General features: G+C 39.4%; 1 protein-coding gene across 1 annotated transcript in view; it reads right to left on the reverse strand.

The window, feature by feature from the left end:
* The window catches only part of ADAMTS12 (ADAM metallopeptidase with thrombospondin type 1 motif 12), a 159564-nt gene that overhangs the window by 24906 nt on the left and 119317 nt on the right, over positions 1-15341 (reverse strand). The window contains 4 exon segments of the mRNA XM_085297693.1: positions 396-522; positions 6528-6669; positions 8047-8291; positions 12369-12489. Of these exon segments, the coding sequence (XP_085153819.1) occupies positions 396-522; positions 6528-6669; positions 8047-8291; positions 12369-12489 (635 nt within the window).

The following is a 15341-nucleotide window of genomic DNA, read 5'->3' on the forward strand; positions in this document are numbered from 1 at the left end:
TTTCTCTGCAAATAAGCTTTTGGAMCACAAAGTAATATAATATTACTTATGCTAAGAGGAGAGTAGGTGTTTTTAAATGATTAAGAATTTTGTACAGYTTGTGTGCATATCTGCAGCTAACCTCAACAGGATACAGTAGCTATGTAAGTGAGACATAGCAACCTCTGCTGTTCACAGCAGTGACAGACTGTTCAGTAACTCTTAACAGAAACTTCTTAGGACATCTCACTTCTTACTTGTCCATTACTGAGTTTCTGACATTTTCCCTCTGAAATATTTGGGAGTCATCGCTGTAGCTGGCCRCAGACAGCATACTGATCTGGTATTAGAACTAACATACTCTTTTGAGTAAGGCCCCTGCTTAACGCTACAGGAGCCCTCCCAGTGTGTGTTACCTGGGTGGACAGTCCTTTTCATAGCATTTCTTTTGTCGTCCATTTGGCTGTGTTGCTGGGTCACAGAAAGAGTTTTTGATTGCTCCACTTCCCTTCCACATGCAGCGGGCAATCTGGCGCTGCACTCCTGAAATAGAGGCAAAAAAGAAGAGTTATCCTTGAAGGTAGTGGATGAACCACAGAAATCCTCTAGCATGGAGAATGCATGTAGATTCTGCTCCACATCTAAGAACGCAAACAGCTGTGGGACAAAGAGATGTACCCATACAATAATATACACATTCCTGCATGTATGCAGGGCAAACACAGATGCACATACTTCATCACACATCAGGAGTAAAAGGCAGCTCTGCTGAATGCCTGAGCTAAGACAGGCACGAGTATCCTTTAATCGAGCTGAAACAGTGTCATGCAGAGCTCCTCTGAATCTATTAGCTCAACTAACACATTAGATGCACTTCACTTTATCGCAATTAAATTGTCAGTCTTACAAAGGGCTCCTGTATACCTTGAAATCACACCTAAGTTTAAGGGCTGTGAATGCTTCTTGGATTAAGATTGCTTCTTGGGATAAGAGGCAACACAGAGCAGCATGAGGCTACTCACAGCAAGGATGTTTTTGTTGATCTTTATGTTGTATTTCACAGATCAATTAAGCAGAAAAAAAAAGAAAGCGTGTGACTAAAAATCCAACCTTGTGACTGTTAATGCTGCACTGCACTTTTTAAAGGTTTTGATCCAGTATTTGACCTGAAACAATGATGCTATATTATAAGGGAGAAAATYTTCTGTTTCCTATATGACTGACATGCTGCACTGATTATATGAGACAAACAACAGTAATGCAAAGAGGCAGAAAGACAGAGACACATCCCAGACACACAGTCTGGGTTATTCACTAACAGTTCCACCCACAAAAACCCCTACTCAACTAACAGAAAGAAAAATGAACCAAAATACTGCATCACTCTGATGTATAACAAAAGAAAGTCAGCCTTCAGGGGCCTGCCTTCTACTGCGAGCTTTGCAATAATTTGAGGTAGGTCCTTTGCTGCAAATCCAGTGTAAAAAGTAGTGCAATATTACAATTTACAAGGCAGTAGTTGATAGAGCTACAAAACTGGCATTAAACTCAAACAAATCCCAAGGACTCTAAAAAGACAGAAGAAATCTTGTTTATTAACTCCCATTAAATCAATTGTGCTATTAACTCATGGCAATTAACATGTAAAGGTTACGTCACTGTATCTCTGTGACTTGTATCCTTCTCAGGGAAGAAACAGCCCCAAGAGCAGCTATTACTGTGGTGTCAGGGATAAGTGCTATCGTATTTTGCAGCATGTCTAGGAATGAAGTTTTTCTTTTCTTTAGTAACTAATATGGGAAACTACCTGGAAACCAAGAGCAGCAATTCCTATATAATAATACTTGCGAAATATGAACGTATGACATATATATATATATAAAAGTTTCTCTATATAACAATGTGCCTATATATAGCTATTAAAATGTATTTCCTAAAATTTCATGCTAGAATTATGGCTATCTCACCTTTTTTGTAATTTTACTTGCAAACTTGTGACCGAGACATATAAGACAGGTACACATGACAGCATGGGATTTGTTGACCGAGTCTCCTCCCACAATACATGAGGTTTATTTTCTTGAACAAGAATTAGTTTCTCTTCTTGGGGGGCGGATCAAGGGGCCCACAGTCCTGTGCTCCCATTAATACAGTGCCAAGACCTTCGCACCCCAGGCTGCGTGACGCAGCCGCAGCTGCGTGCCCGCACAGCCCCATGTGGCCCTCGCCAGCTCTGACTTTCTGCTTCAGTGCCGGACTCCCTCAGAGCTGCGCGCTGTTTCACACTTTGAAAATCTGTCTGGAATAGTAAGCAATCTTCCTGCTAGAGGTAAACAAGGAAGTTCATGGAAAAATATGTTTGCATCCCTTTCAGAATCGTAATATGTTGCTGTTACAAATGCAAATAAGCCAGAGAAGAATTCTTTCACTCTGATAATTTTTGAGTGTCATTTCAGCAGCTGTAATTCACTTTAAAACTGCTATGAACCTTTTATGAGCATCATTTCAGCTGCTGTAATTCACTTTAAAATGGCTATGAACCTTTGCAGAAGTCTTGTTTAGAGGATGTACATTCTCATAAACCATTTGCTGTTCACTGGCATCAGTAAGCTAATTTATTCAGCTCTTAGTCTTAAGACCTATAGCGTTTGTAAGTGAATTCATACTGTAATTACAAAATCTGTAAAGTTCTGGGATGGGCATAAATGCTAAAAGAACTGATAAAAGCATAGTTTTTTCATCATGATTGTGTACAGTTCACTTCAGAAGTTGGAAGGAATTCTTTATGTGAACATATATTTATATATGCATAAACTGATAAAAATATGTTCATAAAGGGAGTAACAAAATACAGTTGGGTTTCTAATCTTGAGCTCATTGAACTAGAAAATATTGCAAAAGTAGAAAACTAGTCATCTCACACTGACCCCTTCATCAAACATTCACACACTGACACAACTCAATAGTACATAAGATCCTGATTAAGTCACAGATTAAAAATTCCAAATATGCTTAAAGATCTCAGTTTTAATGAGTTTTTAACACTCTTCCTAAAGGGCTCTGAAAGACGTACTGGCCTTCTTCACCTTCGGTATTTCTCTCTGACCACTTGCTAATTAGTCCATATTGACCACAGTTTGGTTCAATGCCACTCAAATCTATTTGCACCAAGTTTTACTTCTTCTTCAGTGCAGTACTGTCTGCTAAAGAATATGTTGATTTTTCRGACAAATTTTGTCCTTCTTAAATGATGTTACTGAAGACTGACCACAGYCACTCTCTTTGAGACTACACAAAACAGGAGCACATGAAGAGGACAACGGAAAACATTAGCATATCATGAAAAATGCAGCTTCTTTTTCTGGGTTGCAAAGCAGTTGGAGAAGGGTATGAGCCAGGGCACAGCTATGCAGGTGATGTTACCTTGAAGCCAAGGCTTTTTAAAAATGTCTGGAAGGAGCTGCCTTGGGGTAAATCTGAGAAGGGATGGCCTCATTCTGTAAAGACATCTTCCCAGGTACATTTCTCTTGGTTATGTAGTTGTATCATGTGGTTAAAACKGTATTTTTCTCCTAGGATAGATGAGACTTATCTAGATCAGCCCGGCCAATATCCGTAGTCCCATCTAATCACTCCCTAATTCAGCTTCACTCTCATGGCTCCAGAAAGCATTTGTCTGCACTGTCCTGACGTCTCTGGCTATGAAAGGCAGAAGTGCYCTTGCATTTACTGCTACCAGATTGATCAATTGTGATTAGGGGCCCTGTGCTGAGTCTTCAGACTGGTCCTACTCTGCCAAGAGAAGAAATCTCTGTAGGTATGGACTACCGGGTACGCCCCTCAAAGTCAGTTCAGAAGTTCACCTTTCTGGGCCCTCCTTTCTATCCTGACGAACTACTAGTTTATTATTTACCAAACAAGGACTAGAAGTCCTTGAAGGTTATTTTACTACCGCATTTAGTCTAAACTAATGCAACTTTTCTAATATCCTTTACTCTCATTCTGGGCTTGCTCTCAGTAAGACTTCTTGTGTAGCACACTGATAGGAGAAGATAAAGTTCTTGCCAGCTTCAGTACACTTTATCTTAGAGACCTTTCAAAAATCTTCAAATGCTTGTGATTTGCCACAACAGGTCTGTTACTGCTAATGGCATTAAATTCTGAATGTAAAGATGATTAATTTTATCTGAATGTACAATCTCTAAACCAAGAAGGAAGTTCTGCAGAAGTGGGAGAGCTCTGTTGCTTAATGCTGCTTGGGAACATTCATTTTTGCCTTTGTTTTGCCTCCTGGTCCTGAACTGAACTTGGGGGGATCAAATCACAATCACGTGCAGCCGCCTGGGGATGTCCCAGTTCCAGGTCAACAGCTACTACAACACCTGTTTCTTGCTAAATGTAGCAAGACTTTAGAGTTTCCAAATTTCTCTGCTGATGGAGAACTGACATTTCCCAAATACCCCTTCTCCACTGCTATTCTCTGCTTTCTAGGTAGCAGAGCTCCCGGGTACCCTACYGATGCCCGTGCTCTGCTCAGCCGGCTCTAAGCCAGCTGTACTAGGGCACTGGTGCAGAGCTTAGTAGGGCCGGCTAGCTCTGATTCAGAGCTGAGCTAACATGGCAACAGTACATCTGTCCCCCTTTCAGACAGGCTGGAGCACTGCCAGAATAGGCATCCGGTGCCTGTGTAAAACTGCGCAACATCAGAGCACCCCTGGTTCAAGTGATACATGAAGCTCTATGTTACTGTTACCCTTTTTTCTGGGTCAGGAGTAAGTGACAAAAAACCCTGTCTTCAAYATAGATTACACCCTCCTTAATGCCTGCACAGTTACTTTTGCAAATATATGTATTTAAAGGGAAAGAAAGCAAAGTTTCTGTCCACTCTTTGCCTCCTGCCCACGAAGGCGTACSAAGACCTGAGAAGGTTTCTGTGCTCTTCTAATTTTATTAATGAGAAACACTTCTGGGAAAAGTGCAGCTAATGTCAAAGAAAACAAAACAAGCAGTCTAATAATACTTTTTTCCTCTTTTTGTTATCATGCCAATYGTTAAATTGAACATTATCCACAACAAAGTAACAGAGTCAAAACTTACAGTGTGCCATTAAGCAAAGTACTTTTTTTTTGTTTTGGAATGTACTTAGATGGATTTTTTCTGCTAACCAGGAAGCATACAGCATTTTGTGCTGAGACTTTTCTCCAGAAAACACATACACACATACACATAAGCATTTAATTGGGGTGGAGTAATTTACACTATTCTAAAGCTATACTTTTAATTTTTAAAAATTAAGACCATACAATGGCCTTTGTTCAAACCACTGAAAATACGTTCTTATAGTGAAAATACATTTCCTGATAGGAAAGACTTTAATATTGTTACTCATGTAACCATTAGTACTATACTATTTTAGAGTTGTCAACTTGATTTGTTACAATGTTTGATTGTCTTTTTCTTTTCTTCTGGAAAGCAGTTAAAGAAAGCAATAATTACCAAAAAACACTTATAAAACCATAGCATTATAAAGAAAAAAGGCCCATTTCTTGTCATTTCTCCCCTGGTTGTAATACAAATATTCTATTACTTTGCATGATTTACACACGTCTCAATGAATAAGGTTCCCATCTAATCTCCAGGACTTTTCTCCTGTCCAGTCAAACTCAGTAACTAATTCAGATCACAAACAACATCAGAATCCAATCTGATAAATCACAAAATGTTGCAATCTCCTGCCCCCTATGCAGACTTCCTTACACATGCAATCTTGTTCTTTTATTAAAAAACTCCTACAAAGAATGTTTTTAAAAAAACTTTCCTCATACAAAGAGAAAACTTCTTTAGTCCTTTTATCATTATTGTGTTGGCTTACTCCTAATATTAACTTCATCTCATTGATCTGTTTGTTAAAAAGCTGTCTTTCTAATGTTTTTATTGTGTGTTACTAAAGGCAAACGTCCAGACCCATTTTTAGATCTCTTACAGGTTGTCATTCTACTTTTGGTTTAATATGCAGCGTGGAACTACGATACAAGTAAAACTGTTCTCCAGCCATTGTATTTAGGGTGGTAAAAAAGTACAAATGCTCAAGACTAACTTAAATCAACTATTTATTGAGAAGTGCACAAAAGGCTCTGTTGCTTATTAAGATGATACAGAAAATAAGTTTGGGKTTTTTTTGTAGTTAATATGTTGGAAAGATTCGTTAGAGAAATTAGTAGGCTGTTAACTGTTCCTGGGAGGGAATTAGTGCAAACAGTACTAGCAACAAATTATAAAGAGAAGAAAAATAGTTTCATTTAGGTTCAAAGTTGTGAATTTCAGGGCAAGTGTTACRGAAATGTAGTTGCCTTAAACCATCAAAAAACTTACTTTATTTTAAAGCCAATATATGTTACTATAACCACTTGATCTGCTTTCCCCCAGAATGCAGATTAAAGAACCTTACCTCTCTGAGAAACAGAATGCTGCCAGGCTAATTTAAAGTAAAGATGAAACTTGCCAGTAACGAAGACAAACAGTAAGAGAAAAAAGAAGTGAGGAATTACCTTTTCCACATGTAACACTGCAGGCTGTCCAATCTCCGTACTGCCAAAAATACTCTGGCTCGCCAATCTCATTCTCATGGCTTTCTTCTTTACGTACAGTATATTCATACATGATTCCAGGGTTAGTCTCCTGAAAAAGCAGCTGGAAAAAAGAATAGTTTATTTAATGACTTAGGACTACAATMATTTACTGATCCAAAGCTCTTAAAGTGTGAAAGCAGAAGAATTAGCAATTTCTAAAACAGCTCTCCTGTTTTGGAGCCTACCACCAGTTCAGAAATGAAGACTGACAGACTTTAATTTGTGTGTTGGCAGTGGTGCAAATGCTTATCTCTCTAAGACACAGTTTTTCGCCATGCACTTCTGCAAGCACAGCTGGGAGGAACGAGGTCACCATAATTGGTATCCTATTGACTGTAAGAAAAGATAATGCAAAGTCCATCCAAGACTGCCAGAAGTGCCCTTGATTAAGAGCTACTGCCTATCCTCATTATAAAGGGTAATTTCCCTACCACATGAAATAGCTGTTACAAAATATCCAGTAGATCAGCAAATAACACACTTTCCTCAGATATGCTTTAGTATTATTTTTTCAGTGTTTATGTCATTCAGAAGGAAAATTCTAATTGTTAAGACTCCTCAAGAAATTTACCATTGGCTGATGAGAGGGAGAAAAGGAGAACATCTTCAAGGGATAAAACAGTGAAGTAATGAACTTGTCTTCCTCCTGATTATTTCCTTGACTTTGTTCCTGACAGTGAAGGCGGAGCACCCACCCATAGATGCACCTTCTCTCTAGACATTCAAAGTGTGAGAGTGGCCCCCCTCACACTTTTAATACTGATTTTAAGTGTTCACTGGATACGCAGGGACACAAATCAGGAAAGATACATTTAGGTATATATATGTTAAAAAAAGGGCATTTTAAAAACACTTCCAAAAGAATTTACAGAAGCTGGTTATGCTTAAGTTAGAATTGATAAAGCAACATTAGAAAAAGGCAGCAATGTTAGTCAGTGGATGCTAAGTGGATCCATTTCATATAAGCTATTTGCTGTGTTTCATGCTCAGCGTAACCTGGCTCTAGTGTCACCTTTCCCTAGCTATCACTGCTGTTTGACATCGGCTTCTTTTGTGTGACAAAGGGTTACTTTTCATTTGGGTGCAGTGCACATCACAGCCACATGTGCTGTTCTAGGTTGGCACAAGAGACAGGGAAGCCTGGGCAAAGGCCTGACCAACCAGAGGCATAAAATCACTACTCCATGGGGCACTGCTAGATCATAATAGTTTTTAATGATCGTGAAACTATGACACCCAACAGTGATTTTCAGGTAGGGTGAATTGCCCTCTCAAGCAAGGGACTTCTTTCTCTACAAAATACCTCAACTGAATTTTGCAAGACTGTTAACAGTGGCTTACATCAAAACACACATTTTTCCAGCCTCATTTTCACATACCCCAGTGCATTCTGCTGCCATCTAAACTCAGCAAGTTCTGCTAGAGGTTTCCTATTTACCTGTATCCATACTGATTCATTGGTGGGTCCTGGAGCAGTCAGATTTTCCAGATCACCTGCTCTGTCATACTGAAATATCGTTCCTGCCACTTTGTATTCACCATTCCATTGGATGATAAAACCTCCATTCAGGTAATATTTTTCTGGGTCTTCACTTCGAACAGCAAGGAAGTTTCCTGCTTCTGCCACTTCTGTGACTCTGATACCTCTTGCACCTTTTGGAATTAGCCCAATATCAACATATCCTAAGGGACAACAAAGGTTCATGGAAATGAATAACAAAAAAGTCATTGCACGTTACTTATTTATAACTTCATATCCCTTCTCTTAAGTCATTTAACTTCTCTCTGTTTCCCATCTATAGACTTGCTACTGCAAACTAAAAGCCACTCAAATGCCTCATATTACTAAGAATAGTTGAACAGATATAAACTACTGAGTTTCATAAGGAAGTTCAATAGCTCTTCATGCACAAAGTTATCTATAAAAGGAGATGAGATTATTGGTATGTGTTTTAAGAATGAAACCAGAGCATTTATCACAGTTTTGTTTGTGTAACGGGCAACATGACATGAAGCTCAGTGCTTCTCAGCTTACAGGGAACTGCTATTGCTACTTAATGAAAACTGTAAAAATAGAAAGTTCACATACAAGTTTTACCAGAAACTAAAATAGCTTTCTTGCTCTTGCTATTGCTCCTGGCTGGGCTTTAGAAGTGGATGGATGACAGCTCTAATAGCAGGAGCTCTGGAGTGAGAGCTGAAGCTCATCCTGGTGCATTTCAAGACTGGCTACTAGGTGTGAGTGTGGTACCTCAGTTCTTACCCCACATGGCTGAGGTTATGAATTAAATTCTGAGAACTACATCCTGTTGACCCTCCTGTGTAAATTATCACCTTTGACTACACACACACGTGAGTGAGACAAACAGCACCGGGCACATTACATGATCTTCAGTATCTTCCATAACCTATTAGAACAATTTATTGGAGTAAAGAGCGGTATCCACATAGCCTTTTACATTTTAGCTGTTCTTGCAGCAATTTTCTGAGGTGATAAACACTGATTTCGACATCACATATTGCTTACATTAAAAAAAAAAAAAAAAAAAAAAAGGATCTGTCTACCTTGGCCCCTTGTAATTAAATTCCATATATTTTTCCTGTCATAATGTTCAACCGAGAGAGTCTTCTGGTTGCCATCTTTTGCAAGCTTCCAAATTTTAAGTCTTTCATAAGTAAAAGGATAACAAAATTTGTAAGATTACTGAATAACTTCTATTACAAGAAACCAGAGAGAAGGTTTAATGATTCTCCAAAATACTCTTTCAGCTGCAGTGGAAGTGTATTAAACACAGTGTGTGATAATCTAACTAGAGATTTGATTATAAGGCATGCTCACAAATGCATCAAATTAAAACAGCATAGAAAATTTCAGTTGTGTCACTTCCTGAGAGCTTGGCTTTGCAGCCTTGGTGCCCCTTTTCAGTTATTTTTTTGGATGTAATTAGAGTAACAACTGCTCAAAACACAAGTATAACAACAATAAAATACAATTTTCTTTCTGTTAGAACACAAAAGTCTGTGTCCTGTCACGTTTTTGCASAATTATTTTTGTCTGAATCACTTGCTGTTGCTCATAAACCTGATTTTAGATGTATTTTAAATGTCTGGTGATAGATTCTTCAATGCAGTCTGTGTATCATACTCCCCTCTTTTTTTGATTAACTATATTATCTCCTGTTTTCCTAGAATCTCACACTGGTTTCCATATACTGAGAATGCAATATGAAGAACAAATGCATGCATTTAGTTGTAGTTTAGTTGTGTTTAGTTGTAGTTACAACCCTACCGCAACTGAAGYGTGGACTGGGTACTTGCTAGCATTATTGTTGAGACCATCTGTGCAAATCTGATTCGATTTCCACCATAAAACACTAATGGAAACCATTACACAGATGAAATATTCACTCCTGCAGCTGTTCTGGGAGCCTCTGGACCACTGCTACAGCACAGAACCACGAAAGGCCCTGCTGGGCTGAGCTTTAGATCAAAATATACTAGCTTTGCTTTTGTATTTCTCGGTGCTATTAAACACAGACAGTCCTCTTCAAAATTGCGTTCCCAGTGACTGGCAGCATGTACCTTGTGCTCTGTTCCAGTTTTGTTAATTCTGAATTCATGAGCCTGAAGTCTTTATGCTTACGTGAACCACTTAGTAGCCATTCTGCCATAAATTTGTGTTGTAAGCCAGAACTTCACAGTACTTGTCAGTCAGAGACAAAAAGTAGCCAGATTGTACCAAAAAAAAAAAAAATCTTTTCTATTCCCCACTTTACTACCTGTGGAACATGAGTGCAAACCATATGTTGTCTTAAAAGCTTAACAGCCCCCAGCCCACCCTTCCTGACACTTTTCCTCATTTCTTGTGCAATGGAATCAATTTCTGCAAGAGTGAAAGAGTCTGCAGAAGCAATCCATTCTTTACTGAATCTAAACACAGCAATGAAATAATTTTACTTAACACTCAAAATCCCCCTCAGTGGTTTCTGTCAGTGAGGCTTATTGAATCCTGGGGCAAGAAAAATGAAGTGAAGATAAAATACAGTATGAATTTAAATAAAATAGATGTCATTTTATCCTCCCATGTATAACTGCTTCAGTTAGCCTGGACCCTTTGAGAAATACATTTCTTTGAAAAGAAATTTCAAAGAATTAGGCTAGCAGGAGCAAAAGATCAGAGGGTAGAGGATTCCTGAGGGAGAGGCCTTCATACATCTACAGCTTGCCTACAGCATAGTTGTAGGTGCCTTCAAAGTTCACCTGTGGGATACAGGTGCAATAAAAATAAAAYAAAATTTAAAAAGCAAACCTAAGTTTACAGGACAGAAAAAAACTAAACTACTGTAAATGTTTTCCCTGCAAACTTTGGCAAATTTGATTATCAAACCAGTTCTAACTTATTAGTACCTACCATATTTATGCAAATCAGAATTCTTTTATGAAAAAACAATGAAAAACAAAAGCTAGTCAAAGCCAYATCCTCACAGCATTCTCCCTATTTCACTAACATGGTAGCAATCACTGCTCTTYAGGCTTCTCATTTGCCTGCCAGTCTCTGGCTCCAGCCAGGCCTCGCTCCAAGCAGGCTCTCTAGAGCCCCATCACCTCACTTCTCCCTTCCTGTCCTGCATCATCCCAGCCTTCTCTTCCAACTCACTGTCACATTCTCACGCAGTTTTAGTTTCCCACACCCTGTTCTAGACTCTTTAAACAGATACATCCCATAGCCACCTTACAACCTAAGTGGCTTGCTGCCATCAGCTAAAAAAGAAAGCTCAGTTCTCCCAGCGCTGGTTCAGACCACGTTAACCCTGTAGGGAGCTACAGAATCACAGAATGGTTGAGGTTGGAAGAGACCTCTGGAAATCATCTAGTTCAACCTCCCTGCTCAAGCACGGGCAGCTAGAGCATGTTAGACAGRATCATATCCAGGYAGATTTTGAGCATTTCCAGAGRAGGAGACTACTATCTTTTTCTCCTGGTTACTTTTCTCCTCTTCCACTCCAAAGACATCCTGCAGAAAACCATACAGCAATCACATGGGCCCAGTTCATAGAATCAYAGAATCWGTAAGGTTGGAAGGGACCTCTGGAGATCATCTAGGCCAACCTCCCTGCTCAAGMAGGGTCACCTRGAGCATGKTAGACAGYGTTGCATCCAGGTGGRCCTTGAAKATCTCCAGAGAAGGAGACTTCACAACCTCTCTGGTCAACCTGTGCCAGGGCTCTGTCACTCTCACAGTGAAGAAATTCCCCCTCACATTCAGGTGGAACTTCCTGTGSTTCAATTTCTGCCCATTGCCTCTTGTTCTGTCACACGGGACAACTGAAAAGAGTTTTCTGCATRGGGAAGTGACTGTGTTGCAGTGGAGCTGTTTGTATCAGACAGATAYGACTCTTCGAAATTAATCCCAAAGCCAGTCACTTCCAGCGTTTCCTTGGTGCTTTACACTGCCTGGATATTTAGTTTTTTCCTTTGTGGTAAAATACATTCATTTTGTAAATGCACTTGCTATTTTAGGTTTTATTATTATCTGCRTAAATTACATAGGGACCTGCTGGTCTCTAACAGCATTTTTATTAGACAAGGTGAACTGATCTTTTCTAGTTCAAACATGATTCACTACGAAGCATTCATTTGCTATTCAGACTGATAGTCTGCACTGTTGCTTAGTTTGCAATGAGAAAAGCTTCTCAAGCCTTTTTATGGARAAAAATGATTTCAGCAATGGAAGAWTTTTTAAAAAAGAACTCCTTTTACCAAATCCTTCACTTTGATTAAACGTCATCTTCACTGTATGACAAGCAGAGCCATCTCCCAGGCAAACTCCACATTGGTCTTCAGTTGCATTGGAATTTATCTCATAATCGCAGCCAACAGTCTAGAAGGAAAAACAGTTTCAGCATAAACGTGGCCTCCACAATGATACACTCCAAAACTCACATCTCACTGCCTTCAGTGTACCYTGCTCTTCCAAGAAGGGGGAGAATTAATTTCATGGAATAGTGCACATCCTATACTCAGAAACTAACAGAAGACTTTGTCATATCTATCTCAAATTCACATGTATTATATGAAATTAAAAAACCACACCATATCATGAAACTTGCAGTAGTGACCAGACACTGTTACCCGAGATGAAAATGTGCCTCACAAATGKCTTAAACTGGCCAATGCATCCAGGATTTTTCCCTGCTTTCTTATGATGCAGAAGCAACCGTGGCTTCCTGGGAATACAGTGCCCTAACAGAAACAGTGACTCTCACCAGTGCCTCAGGGAAACTCCAGTATTTTAAATCCTTGCAAATATTTCACAGTTCCAGGCTATCTTCCAACAGCTCTAAAACACAGCTCTGCACAGGAATGGATGTTTTGGACCTGTATTAGTGCCGGTACCTAGGGCAGGGAGTACATGCCAGGGACTGAGTCATTGAACATGCTGATTTTATACAGCTGTACACAGCTAAAGCCACAGAAAACTCAAGAAAGGACAGATCACTGTCTGATCTCTATGTTGGCTTTTTGTGTCAAACAGCCAGTGTGGGACCAACAGCCGCAGAGAAACCTCCTGGCAAAGAGAAACTCTCGAACAGGCATGAGGTTTTATATCCACAAGGTCTGCTTCTCCAGCTCATCAACACCAGGAAACATGCCAAAGTTCTGGTAAAAGCTTATTTTTCAGTTCATGCTTGCTACAGGGAGATAGAGAAATTCATTCACTTTGAGGCATGACAAAACTTTTTTCCTTGCCAAACCCCAAAACTGTGTGCACTGTACCTCCTTTAAATTTGAACAAAATCTTTGTTTTGTTTTTGTGTCTTTTTTGCTTCTATTTAAAAACTGGCAAGGTTTTCAAAGTTTAAAAATTAAAAAGTTTAWTTTTTAGAACATGGAATGAAAACAATTTAACATACATTGACTTCTATATCCATTTGTTGTACTCAGACAACAACCCTACCTGTTGGCCTTACTCAGTCTAAGTAGCACATGCTCTAGACAGAGAAGTGGGGGCATAAGATGGCAGAGCCAGCRCTCAGTCAAATGTGCACCAGGGTTTGGTCCCTGGCAGCGTATAAAGTAGAAAAACCTTTCATCATCTAAATCTGCTGGTGGTGAGGCACAGCAAGRCTTCAGAGCTTCCTGCAGCATCTCTTTCTTGACACAGTCAGAGCTCAGCTGCAGGCAGAGCATTATTCCCCAAACCTCCCTAGAGGCTTCAYGCTAAGATAATACTTTAAAAATACACCAGGGAAAGGATTCTAAAATATATTCAGTTCATTTAAAGTGATTTTTAAAAAGCTGTATTTGAAAACTTAGAAGAGGTTGTAGTACAAAACAAAAGCTGAAGTGTACTACACTCTGTTAAACTTTGCATTTCTRTTTTTTATAGACAACTGCTTTTCAAAGAGAGCGAGTACTGCCACCTAAACTACATAATGGTGCACTTGAGCTCCTTGATATCATGAAGTTATTTAAATGATATGTTTTAACTACTGTTGTCACAATCAAATATTAACAAAGTTTAAAATACATTAATAGTGGCTTGTACCAGAGCCCATCATCATTACAGAGGAGCTGGCTGGGGCTCTCAGCTAACTGAATCTCCAGCTGAGTATCATTTTGCATTGTTTCATTTTTGTTATTCTTAGCTTCATCCACAGCACATCTTCATGCAGCGAATGAACACAGGGCAATGTGGTCAACCAAGGAGCRTGCTACGAAGTTTGTTTTGATTCTCCTGGAACTTAATTTTCCAGTCTTCTCTTCATGCAAGAAAACAGGATATATTGATTTTTTTCTTTCTATTTGAGGAATGTGAAGTCACGACTATAAGAATGTTTAACCAAATTATGCTGTCTGCTTTCTTCCTCCTTGAATGTTGCCTTTTGGGAATCATTTAACCTTTTAAAACTGTTTTCTCCACAATTCAGAATAAATTTTTAGGAGAGGTATCAAAATGTTTTGTTTTCAAAAAYGCACAATAAAATGTGTCAGGTTTTCTGACCCTCTCCCTTCTCTGTCGCCTCCTTTCTCTATCTTTTTCTTTGGACTGAACCTACTTTCAAATTTTGATATGAATTACTGAAAAGTTTCAATCCCATACATGTTACATTTCTTGGTTGACTGAGTATTTGCTAGGAAAATAACATCATGTTTAGCTCAGAGAGGACAGAGGCAATTCTGGGCAAGCCTTTTGTGGACCCACGTCCACTGAAGGAAAGTGCTGGTTCATGCTCCAGGAAGTGATTTTAGGAGGGTTGCCTCACAGCACAGTCCTGCCTGGACTCTCCGGCTAGTGTACGAATACTGCCGCTTGCACAAGCCCTTGAGACACTCCTTTCCAACCCATGTTACAGCTAGGACTCTGCCTGCACCCARTAGAGTGCACCTTCACTTTTAGCAAGGGGGCTTCTAGCAGTACAGCTCCACGATGCTCTGTGCCACCCTCACACTGGGCTAAAGCTGCAGAATGCAACCTACTGTCCAGCACCTAATGGAACTTAACAGTATATAAGATATCTGGAAGCCTTCAGCCATGCACTACCTGAGATGTAAATGAATAGCCACAGAGGTGGTATTTGCAGTTTTTCTCTGCTGATTTTTCTCAAAATTATCTGCTAGGTGCAATACCTGCTAACTTCCCTAACACCCTCCTGAAGTATGAAACTCTAACTATCCCTCTTTTACTCTGATCTTATTTCACCTTCAGCACAACTACCATAATGTTCTGTG

This window comes from Rhea americana, unplaced genomic scaffold (genome assembly GCF_003343005.1).
Source record: "Rhea americana isolate MKP2758 unplaced genomic scaffold, rheAme1 scaffold_13, whole genome shotgun sequence".
In the NCBI taxonomy this organism is placed as follows: Eukaryota; Metazoa; Chordata; class Aves; order Rheiformes; family Rheidae; genus Rhea; species Rhea americana.